The following is a 19,078-nucleotide window of genomic DNA, read 5'->3' as shown; positions in this document are numbered from 1 at the left end:
TTTACTGAAAAACAAAACGAAAAGAAGCACAAAAAACAATAAGGAAATAAAAAAAGAAAAAATATGAGATATGGTAAGAACTTACCCTTGTTATCTCTATTTCTACGAAGTCCATAGGGTTCCACAGGATACCTTGGGTGTGACGTCAGTCATCGGGCACCATAGAGTTAAGCTTTTCAGCCTCCCAGGATGCACTAGGTCCCCCTCCCTCCTATACCCCGCCACCGAGCCAAGGCACCTCAGTTAGTTACCAAGCCATAGGCTGGACGAGGAGAAGGAAGAGAGAGAAAAAAGATCTGGACACACACAAGAATCACATTCTCACCAGAGGGAGACGGAAAAAACGGTGACCAGAGCAAAGCCCATCTGCAGCACAGGTGCGACAGGGCGGGAGTCCTGAGAGGCGAAGGTGTCAAACCTGTAATACCTCACGAAGGTATGGACAGAGGACCACGTAGCAGCCTTGCAGATCTGAACTGCAGAGGCACCACATCGAGCTGCCCACGAAGGACCCACAGACCTAGTGGAATGAGCCTTCAGAGAAGGAGGAACCGGTAGGCCTTCATGAAGATAAGCTTCAGAAATAGCCATACGGATCCAGGCTGCAAAAGATTGCTTTGAGGCAGGCCAACCCTTTTTACAGAAGCCATAGAGGACAAACAAAGCGTCCGACTTCCTAAACGAAGAAGTGCGGTCAACATAAGTCCTTAAGGCCCGCACAACATCCAAAGAGGCCTCACCCACGGAAAAACCCGGTGAGTTAAAGGCCGGAACAACGATTTCGTCGTTAACATGAAACTGGGAAACAACTTTGGGAAGAAACTCGGGCCGAGTGCGGAGCACTGCCCTGTTCCCATGAAAAACCAAGAAAGGGGGTCTACAAGAAAGAGCCTCTAAATCAGAAACACGTCTGGCCGAAGCAATAGCCAGAAGGAAAACAGTCTTAGCTGTTAACCATTTAAGATCCACTGAGCCCAGTGGTTCAAACGGCGGTCCTTGGAGAGCCCTCAGGACCACAGCCAAATCCCAAGGCGCCACAGGTGGAACAAAGGGTGGCTGAATGCGGAGAACACCTTGCATAAAGGTGCGCACATCCGGGATTGTAGCAATCCTACGGTGAAACCAGACAGACAGGGCCGAAACCTGTACCTTCAAAGAAGCAAGGCGAAGCCAATGATCTAGTCCCGCTTACAGGAAGGCGAGAATCCGAGACAGACGAAACTCCCGCGGTGCATAACCTCTCGGTCGACACCACTGGAAGAACGTATGCCACACGCGATGGTATATCCTCGCGGAAGACGGTTTCCGAGCTCGCAACATGGTACGCACCACAGAGCTGGAAAACCCCCGGGACCTCAGCATGGCAGTCTCAACAGCCACGCCGTCAAAGACAGTCGAGTCAGGTCCGGGTGAAGACAAGGACCCTGAGACAAAAGGTTCGGTCGTAGCGGCAACTGCAGAGGACTGTCCACGGACAGACCCTGAAGGTCTGAGAACCAGTGCCGTCTGGGCCACGCGGGAGCTATCAACAGGAGCGTCCCTCCTTCCTGTTTGAATTTCCGGATTACCCGTGGAAGAAGGGAGACCGGAGGGAACAGGTATGCGAACCGGAACGTCCACCGGACGGACAGAGCATCCACCAGAGACGCCCCTTCGTCTCTTGTGCGAGACCCGTACACCGGCAACTTGTTGTTGTGCCGGGACGCCATGAGGTCGATCTCTGGAAGACCCCATCTGTCCACCAGCAGTTGAAAAACGTCCGGGTGCAGGGACCATTCCCCCGGATGAACGTCCTGGCGACTTAGAAAGTCCGCCTCCCAATTTAGCACTCCCGGGATGAAGACCGCTGATATGGGCGGAAGATTGCGCTCCGCCCATACCAGGATCCGAGAGACCTCCACGAGAGCCGCCCGACTTCGGGTTCCTCCTTGCCTGTTTATGTAGGCCACGGTGGTAGCGTTGTCCGACTGGACCTGTACCGGACGACCCTGGAGAACCCGATGTGCCTGCTGGAGAGCATTGAAGACCGCACGGAGTTCCAAGATATTGATTGGAAGCTCCGCTTCGGTCGGCGTCCACCTGACCTGGAACAAGTGTAGACCCGAAACTGCTCCCCAGCCCCGAAGACTGGCGTCCGTTGTCAACAGGACCCAATTTGGAACCCAGAATGGACGTTCCCCGCTGAGATGGGTCGTCTGTAACCACCAAGCAAGGGACAGGCGAACCTCCGGGGTGAGCACAATCGTCTGGGACTTCAGAGACTGAGGCAGCCCGTTCCACTTGGACAGAATCAGGTGCTGCAGAGGTCTGGAGTGAAACTGGGCATATTCCACCATGTCAAACACCAACACCATGGAGCCCAGTAACCTCATCGCCGAGTGTAGAGACACCCGGCGGCTGAGCAGACAACTGCGCACCCTCGACTGTAAAGCAGAGATCTTTTCCTCCGTCACGAAGATCCTCTGCTGTTTCGAGTCCAATAAGGCTCCGAGGTGCAGAATCCTCCGAGACGGGATTAGAGTGGACTTCTGCCAGTTGATTATCCAGCCGTGCCGTTGCAGTAGCGCAATGGTCAGGTCCAAGTGGCGTAGAAGGAGCTCTGGAGATCCTGCCACTAATAAAAGGTCATCCAGGTACGGCAACATGCGGACTCCCTGCAGCCACAGAGAAGCCGCCATGACCGCAATCACCTTGGTGAAAACACGTGGTGCCTTCGCCAGGCCAAAAGGTAACGCCCGAAACTGGAAGTGGTCGTTGCGGATTGCAAACCTGAGGAACTGTTGATGGCGCAAAAGAATAGGGACATGCAGGTAAGCGTCCTGTATGTCCAATGACACCATGTAGTCCCCAGGTTCCAGTGCCAGAATGATGGACCGTAGGGTCTCCATCCGAAACTTCGGAACCCGCAAAGACCTGTTGAGAGCTTTGAGGTTGAGAATCGGACGATATGACCCATTGGGTTTCTGTACCAAAAAAAGATTTGAATAGAAACCCTGGCCCCTCTGGGAGAATGGAACAGGCACTATAACTCCAGCCTGGAGCATAGTGTGCAATACCTTCCGCAGCTCCGTAGCCTTGTTCCGGTCTGATGGTAGACCCGTGGTGAAGAATCGAGCCGGGGGTCTGTGCCGGAAGGAGAGGGCGTACCCGTGGGAGACCACCTCGAGAACCCAAGTGTCTGTCATAGTGGCCGACTAACACTGGGCGAACTGCAGCAGGCGGCCTCCCACCTTGGGATCCCCCAAAGGGAGGCCCGACCGTCAGGCAGAAGGCTTGTCATCTGGCTTGGGGGCCGGACGTCTGGTACTCCATGCCTGCTTCCGGGTTTGGCCGATTTCTTAGGGCCAGCCTGTCGAGGAAACGACTGTGGTTTGGGCCTGCCCTGGGCCCTAGATGACCGAAAGGACGATGGTCCAGAACCAGAAGGAGCAGCGGCCGACGGGAGACAAGCCGATTTGGCTGCCGCCAGCGTGGCCACAATCTTATCCAGATCCGGACCAAAGAGAACTTCTCCGGTAAATGGCAACGCCTCCAGACCCTTTTTGGAATCTGGGTCCGCCTTCCAGGATCGCAGCCACAAGGTGCGACGAGCAGCCACCGCTGCTGAAGAAATTCTAGACACCAGAGTACTAATGTCTAAGGCCGCCTCGTTGATATAAGTGGCTGAATCACGGAGATTACCAATCAACTCCGTCTGTTCGGCCGGACAGTCGGAATCAAAAGATGCCTCTAATGAATCCGCCCAGCGCTCCATCGCTCTGGCAACCCAGCAAATGGCCATAGCCGGCCGTGCTGCCCCCCCCGCAAGGGAATAAGTGGACTTCAGGCAGATCTCCACCTTGCGGTCCGTAGCATCCTTAAGGGAGGACATGGATGGCATCGGCAATGTGGCACTACGGACAAGACGGGTCACGTGAGAATCCACCTGTGGAGGGGATTCCCACTTTGCAAAATAATTATCCGCGAACGGATAAGTCACCGCCAGGCGCCTCTGCGGCTGGTATCTTTTGCCAGGCTGTTTCCACGCCTCCTCTAAATGGTCCACTAACTGACCCGAAAGAGGAAAGACTGTGGCATCGCCCTTCACATCATTGAAAAAGGCATACTTAGATTTAGCCGCTGGGGGAACTTCGTCCTCAATCACCAAGGCTGTGCGGATCGCCCGAATAAGTCCAAGAATATATACTTTGGACTTAGCATCAGCGTCCTTAGTATGGAGAGGTTCCTGATCGTAAGGATGCAGAATCTCCCCATCATCAGACGTCCCCTCGTCATCCTCATAATGAGCCGGCAGACGCCACCGGCCGTTTATGTGGCCGCATCACAGACTCCCCTTGTAACACATCCGACAAGTGCTGTACAGAACTCGTCAGGGAGTTAACCCACGCTGGCTCCTGAGAAACTGGGAGCGGGGAAATAGGGAGACTGTGGGGTACCACCAATTGTCGTGGGAAACCCTGCATGGGTGACGACACCACTGACTGCTGGGACAAACCCATCGGTGTAAACGCGGGCTGCGGAGCTAACTGGCCCACAAAGGCTGTAAGCGCCTGAGCGAAACAAGCCCAGGGCGGCTCCTGAACCGGTGCTGTAACCATAAGAGGCCGCGCCATGGACAAACAGTGCCGGCAGAGGCCCTCTGCGCTACCCTCCCCCTCCGCTAACGGTACTTTACACGTAGTACACTGTAGCCGGAGGGGAAAATTACTTTCAGACATGTTGGCACCACGTATGTGACCCCTCTCACCAATTATATATTAAATAGGCGAGAGACCACCCTGCAGCACCGCACCGCAAGGGCTTAGCAGAAAGAACAGGGACAGTAATAAAGCTGACAGTTAGAAGAAAAGTTACAGGCAGCAGAGCTAGCACAGTCACATACAATGCAAAGAAATATCAATTCCTGCACTAACAGCGCTGATCACTCAACTACACAGACACAGGGCCTGGTAGGACACAGCGCAGCATACACAGACCTGACCCAAATCGGAGGAGAGGTATGCAGGGGGACCCAGACCACAATGCTTCCTTCCAGGCTTCCAGCAGCGTTCACCATGCATTCAGAGAAGATGGCCGCCGAGGAGCAGAGAGGAGGCTGGCCTGGGGGAGGAGCGCTGCCACAGGACCAGTCGGCAGCGTGCAGAGAGGGCTGTGTGCAGCGGGGGAGGCGCCGGCTGTGAGACAGGGAAGGCGCGCTCCCCTGGCATGCATTTAACCCCTGGGACGCCGCTGCGCTACCGCTCTGCTGCGGTCCGCTGTCCCAGGGGGTAGTGGAAGCGCAGGTTGGTCGCCTGGCTCCACGCTGCAGCCAGTCCCCAGGGAGCTCCCTGCCTGGGGACTTAGGACCATGTGACCAGCGGGGACCCACCACGGGACCCCGCTGCTTACCTTTGTCCCCCTTGAATCCGGCCATGGTCCGGAACATCTGGGGTCACCGCTAGCTGTGACCCCAGATGCTCACCAGCATCCCCGGATCGGTACCGGCGTTCTGGTACCGGCGGGGGTGTAGGGAAGACAGCATGGACGTCAGGACTGACTGTCCATGTTGTACATCCAGATGTGCAGCCACAGCTGCATAGAAGAAAGCTTCAGGGGCTCTTCTAGCCCCCACTCCGACAGGTGCACCCGACTCCGGCCGGGCACCAAACTAAACTGAGATGCCTTGGCTCGGGGGCGGGGTATAGGAGGGGGACCTAGTGCATCCTGGGAGGCTGAAAAGCTTAACTCTATGGTGCCCGATGACTGATGTCACACCTATACCCCCAAGGTATCCTGTGGATACCCTATGGACCCTGAAGTAGAAAAAAAAAAACGAAAGAAAATTAAAACAAAAGGGAAAGAAAAAAAAAAGGGAAAGAGAAAAGAAAAGAGAAAAAACGAGAAAAAAAAAGAAAAAAAGATAAAAAAAAAGAAAGAGGCAGAAAAAAAAATGAGAATAACAAAAGAAAATAGGGCACTCTCTCCTGGTCAGTTCTGAATAAAATATAGATTTTTTTTTTACATAGTGCCATGTGCCCTAATGTACACTCGGGTTTTTTTTGATGATCCTTTTACCTGAGTGAGCATAAATAGCCTGCGTACGGAATTACACTAAAATGGATGCTGGCTGCGCACTGTCCTACAGAAGTGTCCGCATATACTTATCCTCAAATCGTGGCAAATTCGGTAGCCCTGTAAAGTGTGCAATGGACTTTGCTACTTAGCCGCCTTAAAACACTAGTACACTTAAGGTTGAGTCTCCCATATCCAAATATTCTGAAATACGGAATATTCCGAAATATGGAATTTTTTTTAGGGTGACTGAGATAGTGACACCTTTGCTTTTCTGATGTTTCAATGTAAACAAACTTTGTTTAAAACACAAAATTATAAAAAATATTGTATAACAGCATATTCAGGCTGTGTGTATAGGGTGTATATGAAACATAAATTAATTTTGTGTTTAGACTCGGGTCCCATCCCCAAGATCTCATTATGGTGTGCAAATATTCCAAAATACAGAAATCTATGATATCCAAAATACTTCTGGCTGGCACAGAGTTATGATGCGGGAAGTACAGAGCGGTGCGCGGAGAGTGAAGGCAGTTGGGGTTTTATTTATAATGTTGCAGACAGACGTGCACAAAAAAACCCTTTTTTCTGACAACTGGTAAGTTTTCTTCCTATTACAATGTGACAGATATGACGGGAAGGTAATCATTCACAGTGCGATAACATACCCAGCTGTGGGAAAGATATATTAGTACTTCTGCAGACACAATCATGGGTCTTATCTGAAATGACCTGTAGCATGTGCTATAGGGGATGTGGACTACTGAATGGAGACTGTTATAAAAATAGAATGTTGTCATTTCACACTGGTGCAAAGCTCCTAAGCCATGTGATACCTATAATATTCCTCCAGAGCACACTGGGGTGGCCAGGGGCGCTTTAAGAGAGTCGGGGGCCTGTTTGGAGACTCAGGGGGTCATTCAGACCCGGTCGTTAGCGACGATGTGCTCGGACCGGGTCGATGGCCCCCCACAGAGCATGCGCACGATGGCGCCGGCGCCGTCGTGCGCATGCGTGAGACCAGCTACGACCGACAGCGCCGGTCGTAGCGGCTCTCGATCCAAAGGGGGCGAGCTGTCGATGTTGATTGACAGCTCGCCCCGTTTGGAAGGCGGGCCGGGGGGGTGGCAGCCCAAACGGAGGCGTTCCCATGGGAACGCCTACCGTTTGGGGGCGGCCCCACTGACATCACTAGTTATGTCAGTGGAGAGCTTCCGGCTCAGACAGAGCCGAAAGCTCTCCGGAGCTTACGGCAAGGGAGACCCTACCCTAGGGTCTCGTCGTAAGCCCCGATGGTCGCGATGGTCTTGACCATCGCGACCATCACCTTAGGCGGTCGTAAGGCTGTGGGTGTTAACCCACAGCCTTACCACCGCAAAGGAGGACGTCTTGAAAATTCAAGACGTCCTCCCCTCATTCAGACCGGCCGCACGCTCTGTGCGACCGGCTCTGAATGAGGTCCTCAGTGTGGGCCCCCTCCTCTCTGGCTTGGTGCCAGAGTCTACTGCGCGTGCGCAAGTCACCGGGAAAATTGACTATATATGGGTTCAAGGTGTGTGGTGTGGGTCCTCCTGGACCCCGCACCTATTATAGATACACCATGGGGGTGAACACGGGTACAAAGGGAAAAGCGGGCCATGAAATTAGCGCTGAATCTAAAGGTTTACGTTTATTTTCTAACACTATTGAAAAAAAACCCGACTGTTTGTGTCTATGGACAACACCAACGTTTATCTTTCCACCTCTTTTCATAAATGTCACCCAGTATAGTACATAGTAACCTAAACGTTATAAAGTGAACGGTCATGGAAATTAATACAGGGTATGTGAGCAAATAAAAATAACTTCTATGTCTGTGTCATTTAAATGTTTTTTTCCTTTACCCACTCCTCTACCCCGACCCCTTCTGTCCAAGAGCATCTATGGAAACTCTTAGTGACTAGCTGTGGCTGCTCTTCTGAAACCTGGCTCATACTTAATGCCTGGCCTGAGTTATTATGGTATCTATGACCACATGAGCATAGCATGCAGACTGCTACCAGGGAGGAGGACTCCAGCGCTGGGTGGCATCAGGGTATAGATTATAAATGTCTACCCGCTTACTAAATGGTTAAAAAAGCGCTATGCATCAGACCGTCACGGAAACTTGTGGGAAACATATGCACATGACACATAAGGGAGATTGGATGGCTCAGTCCCATCGTTATAAGGATATAAAGGTGTGTGTGGGAGAGATCTGCCAGCCTGTGAGCAGGGTGTGTATTACCTACCCAACCGTGAGCTGTAGCTGCAAACACAACAGTCTGCGAGTAACAGCTCACTGCACTAGTGCAACGCTAAGCACAGCAGGTAAGTGGTGTGTGCACAATTTACAGAGAGAACTGGGAAGACAAAAGATTTAGGGGACATTAAATGGTAATTGGCATATAGAGGATGAGGAACGGCACTGCTGGCATTATAACACGACAGTGTCACGGGTATATGGCCCACCACCCTAATGCTAGTCCTGGAAACCGACTGGAGGCAGATGGGACTCGTGTCAAGTAAAAGACAGGAAATGGGAATCTATCGGCCATGTACAAGAGTGCAGCTGAAGCTGCGGCACCGACTCCTACATCGGGGGTGCCTGCAGGGGGCTAACGAGCATGAACACGGCTTTGTAAAACAACAATGTCTGGTGTGATAAATCCAACTCGGTGAGGGCATGGCGAAGACACTTCTATATGGATCACACCTGCCAGGTGCAATCTGAGAGCGCTGTAATGGCGCCATGGCAAACCGAAGGATAGGAAAAATAACTGCAACCCACCCTAAGAGACTCATGACATTAATGGTGCATACACACGGTCAGATTTTTCCTTCAGATATGAACGATAACGATTTAAAAATCGTTCAGTCGTTCATATCTGAAGGAAAATCGTTCATATCTGACATGCCTGAACGATGGACGATCAACGATGCGCGTTCCCGATGGTCAGATAACGATTTCTGACATCTGATGTGTTTGCAGTCAGACTTGGACGATTCCATTCATTTTAATGCAGTCAAAAATCGTTCAATCGTTCAAATCGTTGAAAACTTTGGTAAAATCGTTCAAATCGTTTAATCGTTCATCTGACAAATCTGACCGTGTGTATGCTCCATAAGGAATGTCTATCAGGGTCTCTTATTTGTGTCTGTGTGTGTAATTATATATATAAATGACACACACAGCACAATGCAAACCCAGGCCAACATTGCCGTGTGACCGGATCATACAGCCCACCAAGAACCTCTGCAATCTGGCTGGACCATTTGGATTATGCAGCTCTTATGTATATTATCCTTTATTTATATGGCGCCACAAAGCTTCCGCAGCGCCTTACACAGTACATAAATGAGCACACAAGTAACACAGTTATTAGCAGTACAAAACAATGCAGGACAAGGACATGGTTTATAGACAAAGCTGCATAACACTAGCAGTAGGGCGTCAGCAACCAAGTGTTAGGTGTACACGATAGTATAAGTAGGGCAAGGAGAAGCCCCGGAGGGATGAGGGCCCTGCTCGTAAGAGCTTACATTCTATAGAAACTATATAGTATAAAACTTCTATTTCCCTACAGGCTGTAAGCTGGTGAGCAGAACCTCTGTCTGTACCGTCTCGTGATATTACAGTTTTGTTCCCAATTGTAAAGTGCAATGATATTATCAGGCGCTATATAAGTAACTGTTACTAAAGGAATCAAGTTATATCAAATCGCTTTTCCTCATTTCCTATAGGAGTATTTTATTGCAATTTTTTTTTTAACAGTCATTCCTGGACTTTTGTCCAGGAATGATGATGTTCGTCCATTCAAGATTACGTTTTGCCTCTTTCTGAGTTCCGTTTTTTTGGAGGGAAAAATCCGAACTCCACGTGCAAACTCGAACTTATCCGAGCCTGCACATCCCTAATATTATATATATATATATATATATATATATATATATATGCAATAAATGAGCTATAATCCACATAAGAATGAAATACGTATTTTAGTCTCACATATTACAATTTAAGAAACAAAATTAAATTGATAATAATACTATAGTCCACATACTGGATGCTGTCTTTAGTAAGGAAACAGGGATCGATTTTTCAATTTGTTATCAGGGTATTACTGTGATGCATGGAGCTATTGATCCCTAGGACACTGCTTTCCCGCCCCAAATCCACCATTAGAGAAAGTTACTAAAGTACCCCTGAAATGTACACAGAGAGCCTGATTCAGAGCCGAACGCTCTGACCAGAGCGCTCGCTCTGAATCAGGGACCTCCTCCCTGAAAATGGAGCGGCCTCCTGGCCTCTCGCATAGCTGTGGGTGACCACCCACAGCATATGCGAGCGGCCAAAAAGATGGTCGTGATGGTCAAGACCATCACGACCATCGGGCTTGCGACGAGAACCTGCGGTAGGGTCTCGCTGCCGCAAGCCCAGGAGTGATTTTGGCTCTATCAGAGCCAAAATCACTCCCACTGACATCACTAGTGATGTCAGTGGGGCCGGCTTCAGACGGTAGGTGTTCCCATGGGAACGCCTCCGTCTGGCAGCCACGCCCCCGGCACGCCCACCAAAGGGGGCGTGCTGTCAATCAACATCGACAGCACGCCCCCTTTGGTGCGAGACCCGGAGCGACGGAGAGCCCGTCGCTATCCGGGTATCACGCATGCGCACGACGGAGCTCCCTCCGTCGTGCACATGCGCAGTGGGGCAACATCGACCCGCTTGTGAGAGCGTCCTGCGCTCGCGAGCGGGTCTGAATGACCCCCAGAGTACCCCTGTGGGTACTGGAATCACACGCTGAGAACCACTGAGCTAGAGGATAATGATATATGTGGCAGAAGCCTTAGAAATATATTTTGTATTTTACTGGTTTGGATTTTCCCTCATCCTGTGATAGAAACCACCACACCTGCACCCCAATTAGGCAAGGATCCCAAACAACAGTGGGGTCACTTTGGTTAGACAGTTTGACTCTTATTTGATTTTTAGACAGAAGAGGGTCTGGAATTCCCTCTGTATGATGGGGGGTCTGGGCGGTAAATGACAGGGGCGCTATACGCCCCTGTCATTATCGGCGCTGCTATCTACAAGATAGCAGCGCCGACGGCAGGGCTATGTACGAACGGTCATAATGCATGACCGTTCTGCCGGCTGAAGCGGTCGTTATCGACAGCTACAGCCTGGCGCTAGCCTATCCCCACAGATGGGACAGCGCTGTCCCTGCTGCGGCGGCTGCCGGCTCCAGGGCTCCACGCGAGGATCTCGCGATACTTGCGAGATCCCGTGCATGCTCAGTGGAGCCGGCCGGGAGAGAGACACAGCGCATCAGCACTAGGCTGATGCGCTGCTGTCTCTAGCGGGTAGCGCCGGAGGGGGGAGTTAACGCTCCCCCTCTCCGGCCGATGAGATGTTTATACATCTCAACGGTAGTGCTTCCTGCTGCGCCTCGGTAAAGAGGCGAAACGGGAAGCGTTATAGCGGCACGTCAAGTGCCGCTATATTACATCTACCCCAATAGCTGGTAGAGGATTTACTGAGGAGGAATTTGCTATTTATTATTTCACCACCAAATATACTTGCAGAAGCAGCTCTCAGTCACTCCATGATTTTGGTACGGATTATTAACAGGTGTATACTAGAATGGATATTAATGTTACATTTGAACAGTTCATTGCTTTGACATTATAATTTCAGGACCTGTCAGTGACTCACGATATCCCCATTACATCTTTGTGGTGAAACCTTATCTCATACATAAATCAGTCAGTGTTTTTTTGTAACAATCAAAAAACCATCAGCCATCAAAAACTCCTCAGACTATCACAAACTAAATGTAAAAAGTATTATATTATACGGTTACAAACTGATGAAAATGTATCCACTAGTGTCAACTATTTAACAGCAAAACTTGTCTGTGGATTGGAGGCGGCCATCTTGTGGTTCTGAGCCAATACTAAAGAAAAAAAAAAACACCTGACACCACTTGTGTGTGAGACAAAGTACCTGAATGGTGTCGCTTGTTCTTACTAAACTGACATAACTTCAGAATGAAGACTTGAGGAGCCTTAATGTAGCATAAAACAAAAAAAACTTACAGAATTGTTCTCCTTCAAGAAGTTAGCCGCATTTTCCTCAGCACTGCCGCCAATCTCGCCGATTAATATGATGCCTTCCGTCTTAGGATCGTTCAAGAAGACATCGAGGCAGTCGATAAAGTTTGTTCCGTTGAATGGGTCTCCACCGATACCTTCAAACCAGAAGGGGGAGAGTTTGTGTAGTGATGTTGCCGTTTAAAAGAGAGATATTTCATTAAGTATCTTGGAATTATTTTATTTTTTGTCAAAACCAGAATCCATGAATATAGGAACAGGAAAGGATGCATGAGCCTGAAAATCTAATTGTGTAAATCTTTCAACCCATTAACAACAGACAAATGCGTCTGGTTAAACTTTGCTTTCAAAAAAAGAAAATAAAAAAACCCCAATTATTGTCGTACTTCCTCTAAGTAGTAAGAAAATAAAAATCAATCCTGGCGTCCTCCGCATATTACTGGCAAAGTGATCAGTGCTATACAGACGGGAGTAATCTTATTATAAGCACAACGGCTTTCTTTGTAATTGGAAACAGACTAGCAGGTAAAATTGGCTGAAGACTAAATACAATAGAAGAATTATGAGAATCACACAGACTCTTATAATTCAGTTTTAATCAATGACACAAAGGAGGGTTACCAATTGAGTTGAAACGGGAATGGTGTAAAGTGAAGTGGTCTTCTACACAACAGCGGAAGGAGCCCTTTGTGGACTGAACAATATCCAAAATCATGTATTCAATCTATCTATGCACCTGGGACTAGTAACATCACCGAGAAACAATGTGATTAGGCATTCTTATGTATGAAATGTTATAAATGCAGGTTAGCGCGACTTAACACCTGGCATTAGGTGCTGTAACCTGTATCTCCCGACTTAAGGGTCCGATTCAGACCTGCCCGCTAGGCTGCGTTCGCACGTATCCTGCCGATGTTTGCAAGCTGCGCATGCATATAAGACGCAGCGCGAATGCGCGAACAAGTCCATCGCCCTTTGTACATGCCTCGCTAGAATGAGTGACAGGACGAGCTGTTTGTGGGTGGTGACAGGGGGTGGTCGATGGAAACGGGGGTGTGGTGGTGCGAATGCAGGCGTGTCTGTGCATTGGAACGCCGTTTCAGGGGCGTGCATAATTAAGATGCAGCGTCAGCATACACGTCACATGGCTGAATTACACACTGAAGCGCTGGCAGGGCTTGCGGTAGGGTATGGTCAGCCACAAGTGCTGCGTATGGGTCCGATGTTACAGATTGTATAATACACTTCCTGGAGGATGACGTGTGTTTGTAACGGAAAGTGGGCGTCTTGTGAAGGCTGGTGGGCGTCTAAAACAAGAGATATGGTAAGTACTTACCTTTGTTATCTCTGTTTCTACGCAGTCCATAGGGTCCACAGGGTTGACCTTGGGGTATAGCTGGATCTGGATCCACGGGCACCACGCAGTTAAAGCTTTAGCTGCTCCCAGGCTGCACTTGGGTCCATCCTCCTCTATACCCCGCCCCCGAGCCACAGGCACCTCAGTTGGTAAGCAGCCCAGGCCGGAGGAGGAGACTAAACAGAGAGAAGGAAGACTGGAACACACAAGAAAACCATACTCACAGAAAAAGGAGACAGAAAACCGGTGACCAGCAACACAGCCCTTTTGAAGCCAGGTGCGTCAGGGCGGGCGCTCTGTGGACCCTATGGACTTCGTAGAAACAGAGATAACAAAGGTAAGTTCTTACCATATCTCTTGTTTTCTACTTCAGGGTCCATAGGGGTCCACAGGGTTGACCTTGGGGATGTCCCAAAGCAGTTCAACTAAGGGCGGGGACGCTCCTGTGCAGAAAGGAGAATCCTGTGCCCAAAGGATGCATCCTGAGAGGCAAAGGTGTCAAACGCATAAAACCTCAAAAACGTCTGAATGGAAGACCAAGTGGCTGCCTTGCACAGCTGAACAGCGGAGGCACCACGTCTAGCAGCCCAAGAAGGACCCACAGACCGAGAGGAATGAGTCTTAACAGAGGCCGGAACAGGCAAACCTTCCTGTACATAAGCCTCCCTAATAACAGAACAAAGCCAACGGGCTAAGGTTTGTTGGCAGGCCAACCCCTCTTATGAAAACCAAAGAGGACAAACAACGAATCGGACCTTCTAACAGAAGCAGTCCGATCAACATAAATTCTTAGAACACGGACAACGTCAACGAAGCCTCGCCAGCTGTAAGATCAGGGGACTGAAAAGCTGGCACCACCAGTTCCTGATTGATGTAGAACTTAGGCTAAAACTCAGGACGGGTGTGAAGCACTGCTCTGTCCTGGTGAAAAATTAAGGAGGGGGGACTACAGGAAAGTGCCCCCAACTTGGATACTCTCCTGGCCGAAGCAATTGCCAGGAGAAACACAGACTTAAGTGTTAACCACCTGAGATCAACCGACTCAAGAGGTTCAAAAGGAGGTCCCTGCAGGACCCGAAGAACCACTGCCAAGTCCCACGGAGCCACTGGAGGCACAAAGGGAGGCTGGATTCTAAGAACACCCTGGAAAAAGGTATGAACGTCAGGCAGTGTAGCGATTCTACGTTGGAACCACACAGACAGAGCCGATACATGAACCTTCAGGGAAGCAAGACGTAAGCCCAGGTCAAGACCTGACTGCAGAAATGCCAAGATCCTAGAAACCCTGAACACCTGAGGATCAAAGTTTCTGGACTCACACCACTGAAAATAAGTGTGCCACACTCTGTGGTAAATCCGCGCAGAGGCCGGTTTACGCGCCCTCAGCATGGTACCGATGACAGAGCTTGAAAAGCCCCGGGACCTTAAGACGGCTGTCTCAAGAGCCACGCCGTCAAAGACAGCTGACCCAGATCTGGGTAAAGGCAAGGCCCCTGAGACAGCAGGTCCCGACGCTGAGGTAGAAGGAATGGAGCGTCGACGGACAAGCTCCTGAGATCGGAGTACCAAGGACGTCTGGGCCACGCTGGAGCCACTAGCAGAAACGTGCCCCGTAGTGTTTGATTTTTCTTAGTACCGAGGGAGCAGGGAGATCGGAGGGAACAGATACGCAAATGTCCATTTCACCGACAGTGCGTCCACCAGGCTTGCGCCTGCGTCCCTTGTCCTTGAGCCGTACACGGGTAACTTGTAATTGTGACGAGAGGCCATCAGGTCCAACTCCGGCAGTCCCCATCTGTCCACGAGAAGCCAAAACACCTCTGGGTGAAGCGACCATTCCCCGGGATGCACGTCGTGACGGCTGAGGAAGTCTGCCTCCCAATTGAGGACTCCCGGGATGAAAACTGCCGAGATCGCTGGAAGGTGGCGCTCCGCCCAAGCCAGGATCTGAGACACCTCTGACATCGCAGCTCGACTGCGAGTTCCTCCCTGGTGATTGATGTACGCTACCATGGTAGCGTTGTCGGATTGCACCTGCACTGCCCTTCCGTGAAGAGCAGTGCCTGACGACAGCAGAGCCCTGTACACGGCCCGCAGCTCCAGCACGTTTATGGGAAGAACTGCTTCCTCCGCAGACCAACGGCCCTGAAGAGACAACGAGCCGGTTACTGCCCCCCAACCCCGGAGACTGGCATCTGTTGTGAGCAGAACCCAGTCCGGGATCCAAAAGGGTGACCCTCGATGAGATGGCTGAAGCCACCAAGCTAGAGACTGGCGCACTTCCGAGGACAAGACCAGTGTCTGAGATCGGATCCGGTGAGGCAATGGGTTCCACTCCGATAGAATCTGCCCCTGCAGGGGCCTGGAATGGAACTGGGCAAATTCCACCATGTCGAATGCCAACACCATGGACCCTAGGACTCTCATGGCCGAGTGTACCGACACCCTGGCACTGCTCAGGCAACTGTGTATCCGCAGTTGTAGGGAAGACACCTTTTCCGGAGTCAGGAAAATCCTTTGCTGACGAGAATCCAGAAGGGCTCCCAAATGAACCATCCGTTGTGATGGGATCAGAGATGACTTCTTCCAATTTATCAACCACCCGTGTGCCTGAAGACAAGCAATGGTCAGGTGGCGATGTCGAAGAAGTACCTCCGGGAAGCCCGCCAGCAGAAGAAGATCGTCCAGATACGGCAGCAGCCGTATGCCCTGGTCCCAAAGGTTGGCGGCCATAATTGCCATCACCTTGGTGAACACCCTCGGAGCCGTGGAAACTCCAAAAGGCAACGCCCGAAACTGGTAGTGATGTTGCAGGATAGCAAACCTCAGATACCGCTGGTGTGCCGGTGCTATGGGCACATGAAGATAGGCGTCCTGGATATCCAGGGAGACCATGTAATCCCCAGGTTCCATCGCCAGAATGATGGAACGTTTCTATCCTGAACCTGGGAACCCTGAGGTATTTGTTCAGAGACTTCAAATTCAGGATAGGGCGATGAGAACCATTGGGCTTCTGTACCAGAAACAGAGTGGAATAGTACCCCGTCCCGCGTTGAGATTGCGGAACGGGAACAATGACCCCTGCTTGTAGCAAGGATAGTATAGCCACCTGAATCTGGGAAGCTTTGGTCTTGTCCAGAGAAGGACTCGTGCAAAAAAATTGGCGGGGCGGCCTGACCCGAAAAGACAGGGCGTACCCCTGAGAGACTACTTCTCGAACCCAGGCATCCGTGGTGGTATTGTGCCAACACTGGGCGAATTGGAGAAGTCGGCCTCCCACTCTGAGGTCCCCCAGAGGGAGGCCAGTCCCATCAGGCCGCGGGTTTATCTTCCTGCTTGGAAGAAGGGGGCCGAGCACTCCAGGCTTGCTTCTTGGGTTTAGAGGCGGTCTTAGCCGCCGACTGTCTTGGGAAGGACTGACCTTTTGCCTTACCCTGAACCCGAAAGGAACGAAAAGCCGAGCTCCGGACCTTGGCAGGCGTTGCCGCTGAAGGGAGAAAAGCTGACTTGGATTTAGCCAGGGTATCCACTATTTTGTCCAAGTCTGGACCAAATAGTAATTCTCCATTGAAAGGTAAGGCCTCCAGGCCGTTCTTTGAATCGGAGTCCGCTCTCCAGGACCTCAGCCATAAGGATCGGCAGGCAGACACTGCTGAAGCCGGTACCCAAGAAGTCAGCAGACTAGCATCCAAAGAGGCTTCTACAATGTAGGAAGCAGCGTCCCTCATCTGTCCCAACAACGACCTCTGGACATCCAGATCGTCGTCCGGAAAGGTATCCTCCAATGCGTTGGCCCATCCCTCAATGGCCTTGGCCACCCAGGAGATGGCCATGGACTGTCGGGCCACTGCCCCTGAGAGGGAGTAAATGGACTTTAAGCAAGTCTCAACTTTCCTGTCCGTGGGATCCTTCAGCGAGGATATAGACGGTAATGGCAAAATAGCGCTCTGTATTAAACGGGTGACGTGAGAATCCACCGGAGTTTCCCATTTTTTACAATGTGCCTCAGGAAAGGGGTAATTAGAAACCAACCGCTTCTGAGGTAGGAATCTCTTACTGGGCGTCTGCCAAGCCACCGCCATATGATCCGTCAACTGATCAGACAGGGGAAACACCGCAGAAGCCACCTTAGTTTTTTTTAAACTAGGATATTTCGACTTAGGAGCTGGTGCTTCATCCTCTATTAGGAGAATGGCTCGCACCGCCCTAACCAGTGCTCGCACATTAATGGACGACTTGGTATCCACTTCCTGGACCGATGTGTCCGAGTCAGTGTCATCAGTAACCTCCCCATCATCTGAGGACCCCTCTGAGTCCGATACACATGCCGCCTGCACCATAAGTGTGCGTTTTGACGCCCTAGAAGGCACGTCAGACTGCAACATAGACTGAAAAGCCGAAGATGCGGCCGCCAAATTTTGTACGGAGTTGGAGAGCACATCCATCCAGGGTGGAGAGGCCATAGGGGCCTGGAAGGGCACCACAGACTGCTGCGTCACAGGGGAAGCCTGTATATACATAGGCAACCCCGTATAAGGACCAACAGACTGAGACCCGGGGGGCTGCGCAATAACTGCGGAACACCCGGGGAATGGGGGGCGGCCGGCTGGGGCAACGCCCTAGTAGGAACCGCAGTCGGGACCGACAGACGGTCCGCAATAGACACCAGCACCTGAGAAAACATCGCCCATGGTGGTTCCTGCGTCATAGGAGGTTCTGATGGGCCAGACACCACCTGGCACCGTCTACGCAGGCCATCCTGTGACAAATCCTCCCTATCCACTCCTGCAGAACAGCGTCCGCAGGAGACCAACACCGGAGCCACGGAGTGCTCAATCTCCTCGTCCGACATGACAAAATATAATAAATAAATATATCTGGCAACAGAGCCGAATCAAGTGCACTCACCAGTGTGCTGAACAAAGGCCCACAATATGGTACTGTGTAGCACACAACTGTGTGTGACGGACCTCACAAATACGTGATTTATATAGGTGAGGTCAGTAGAAACACCCTTCCCCCACACACCTGTAGGGCTTGTAGGAGAAGGAAAGGGACAGGTATAAGCTGACAGTAAGCGGAAAATAAGCACAGACAGGCAGCACTAGCAAAAGTCACATACCATGCAGGAAGAAATACTCACTGCACCTTTCCACTACAATCAACCTCCCAGATTCAGTGTCTGGGAGGGCTATAGCGCTGTGTACACTGTCCTTGATCGGGGGAGAGGTACACAGGGGGACCGGTCCGCGTGCTCCCTAAGAGTATCTGTGCTGCCACAAGAAAATGGCCCCCAGAGACCTCAGAGGAGGAGTGGCCGAGGAATCTGCAGCTCAGCGACGCCAGACTACGTGCTGAAAGGCGCGCTGAGCTGAGGGGAGGAGCCGCTAAACAGGGAAGGCGTCCTCCCCTGGCTAGCAATTAACCCCATGGCTTGCCGGCTTCCCGCTTGCCGTTGAAATCCCTGGTGGTCTAGTGGTCCCACGCGGTATTCCTCCGCAGAGGGGGAGCCCGCCACCACCGCTAGCAGCCCCC

General features: G+C 51.1%; 1 protein-coding gene across 1 annotated transcript in view; it reads right to left on the bottom strand.

Annotated features, from left to right (window-relative positions):
• Nucleotides 1-19,078, bottom strand: part of SUCLG1 (succinate-CoA ligase GDP/ADP-forming subunit alpha) — a 78,746-nt gene that overhangs the window by 7,391 nt on the left and 52,277 nt on the right. The window contains exon 7 of the mRNA XM_088450854.1: nt 12,172-12,323. Coding sequence (XP_088306980.1) covers nt 12,172-12,323 — 152 coding nt within the window. The remainder of the gene's footprint in view (nt 1-12,171; nt 12,324-19,078) is intronic.

This window comes from Taudactylus pleione, unplaced genomic scaffold, assembly GCF_031769625.1.
Source record: "Taudactylus pleione unplaced genomic scaffold, aTauple2 ptg000531l, whole genome shotgun sequence".
NCBI classification, from domain to species: Eukaryota; Metazoa; Chordata; class Amphibia; order Anura; family Myobatrachidae; genus Taudactylus; species Taudactylus pleione.
This window is presented reverse-complemented; position numbering and strand designations above follow the sequence as displayed.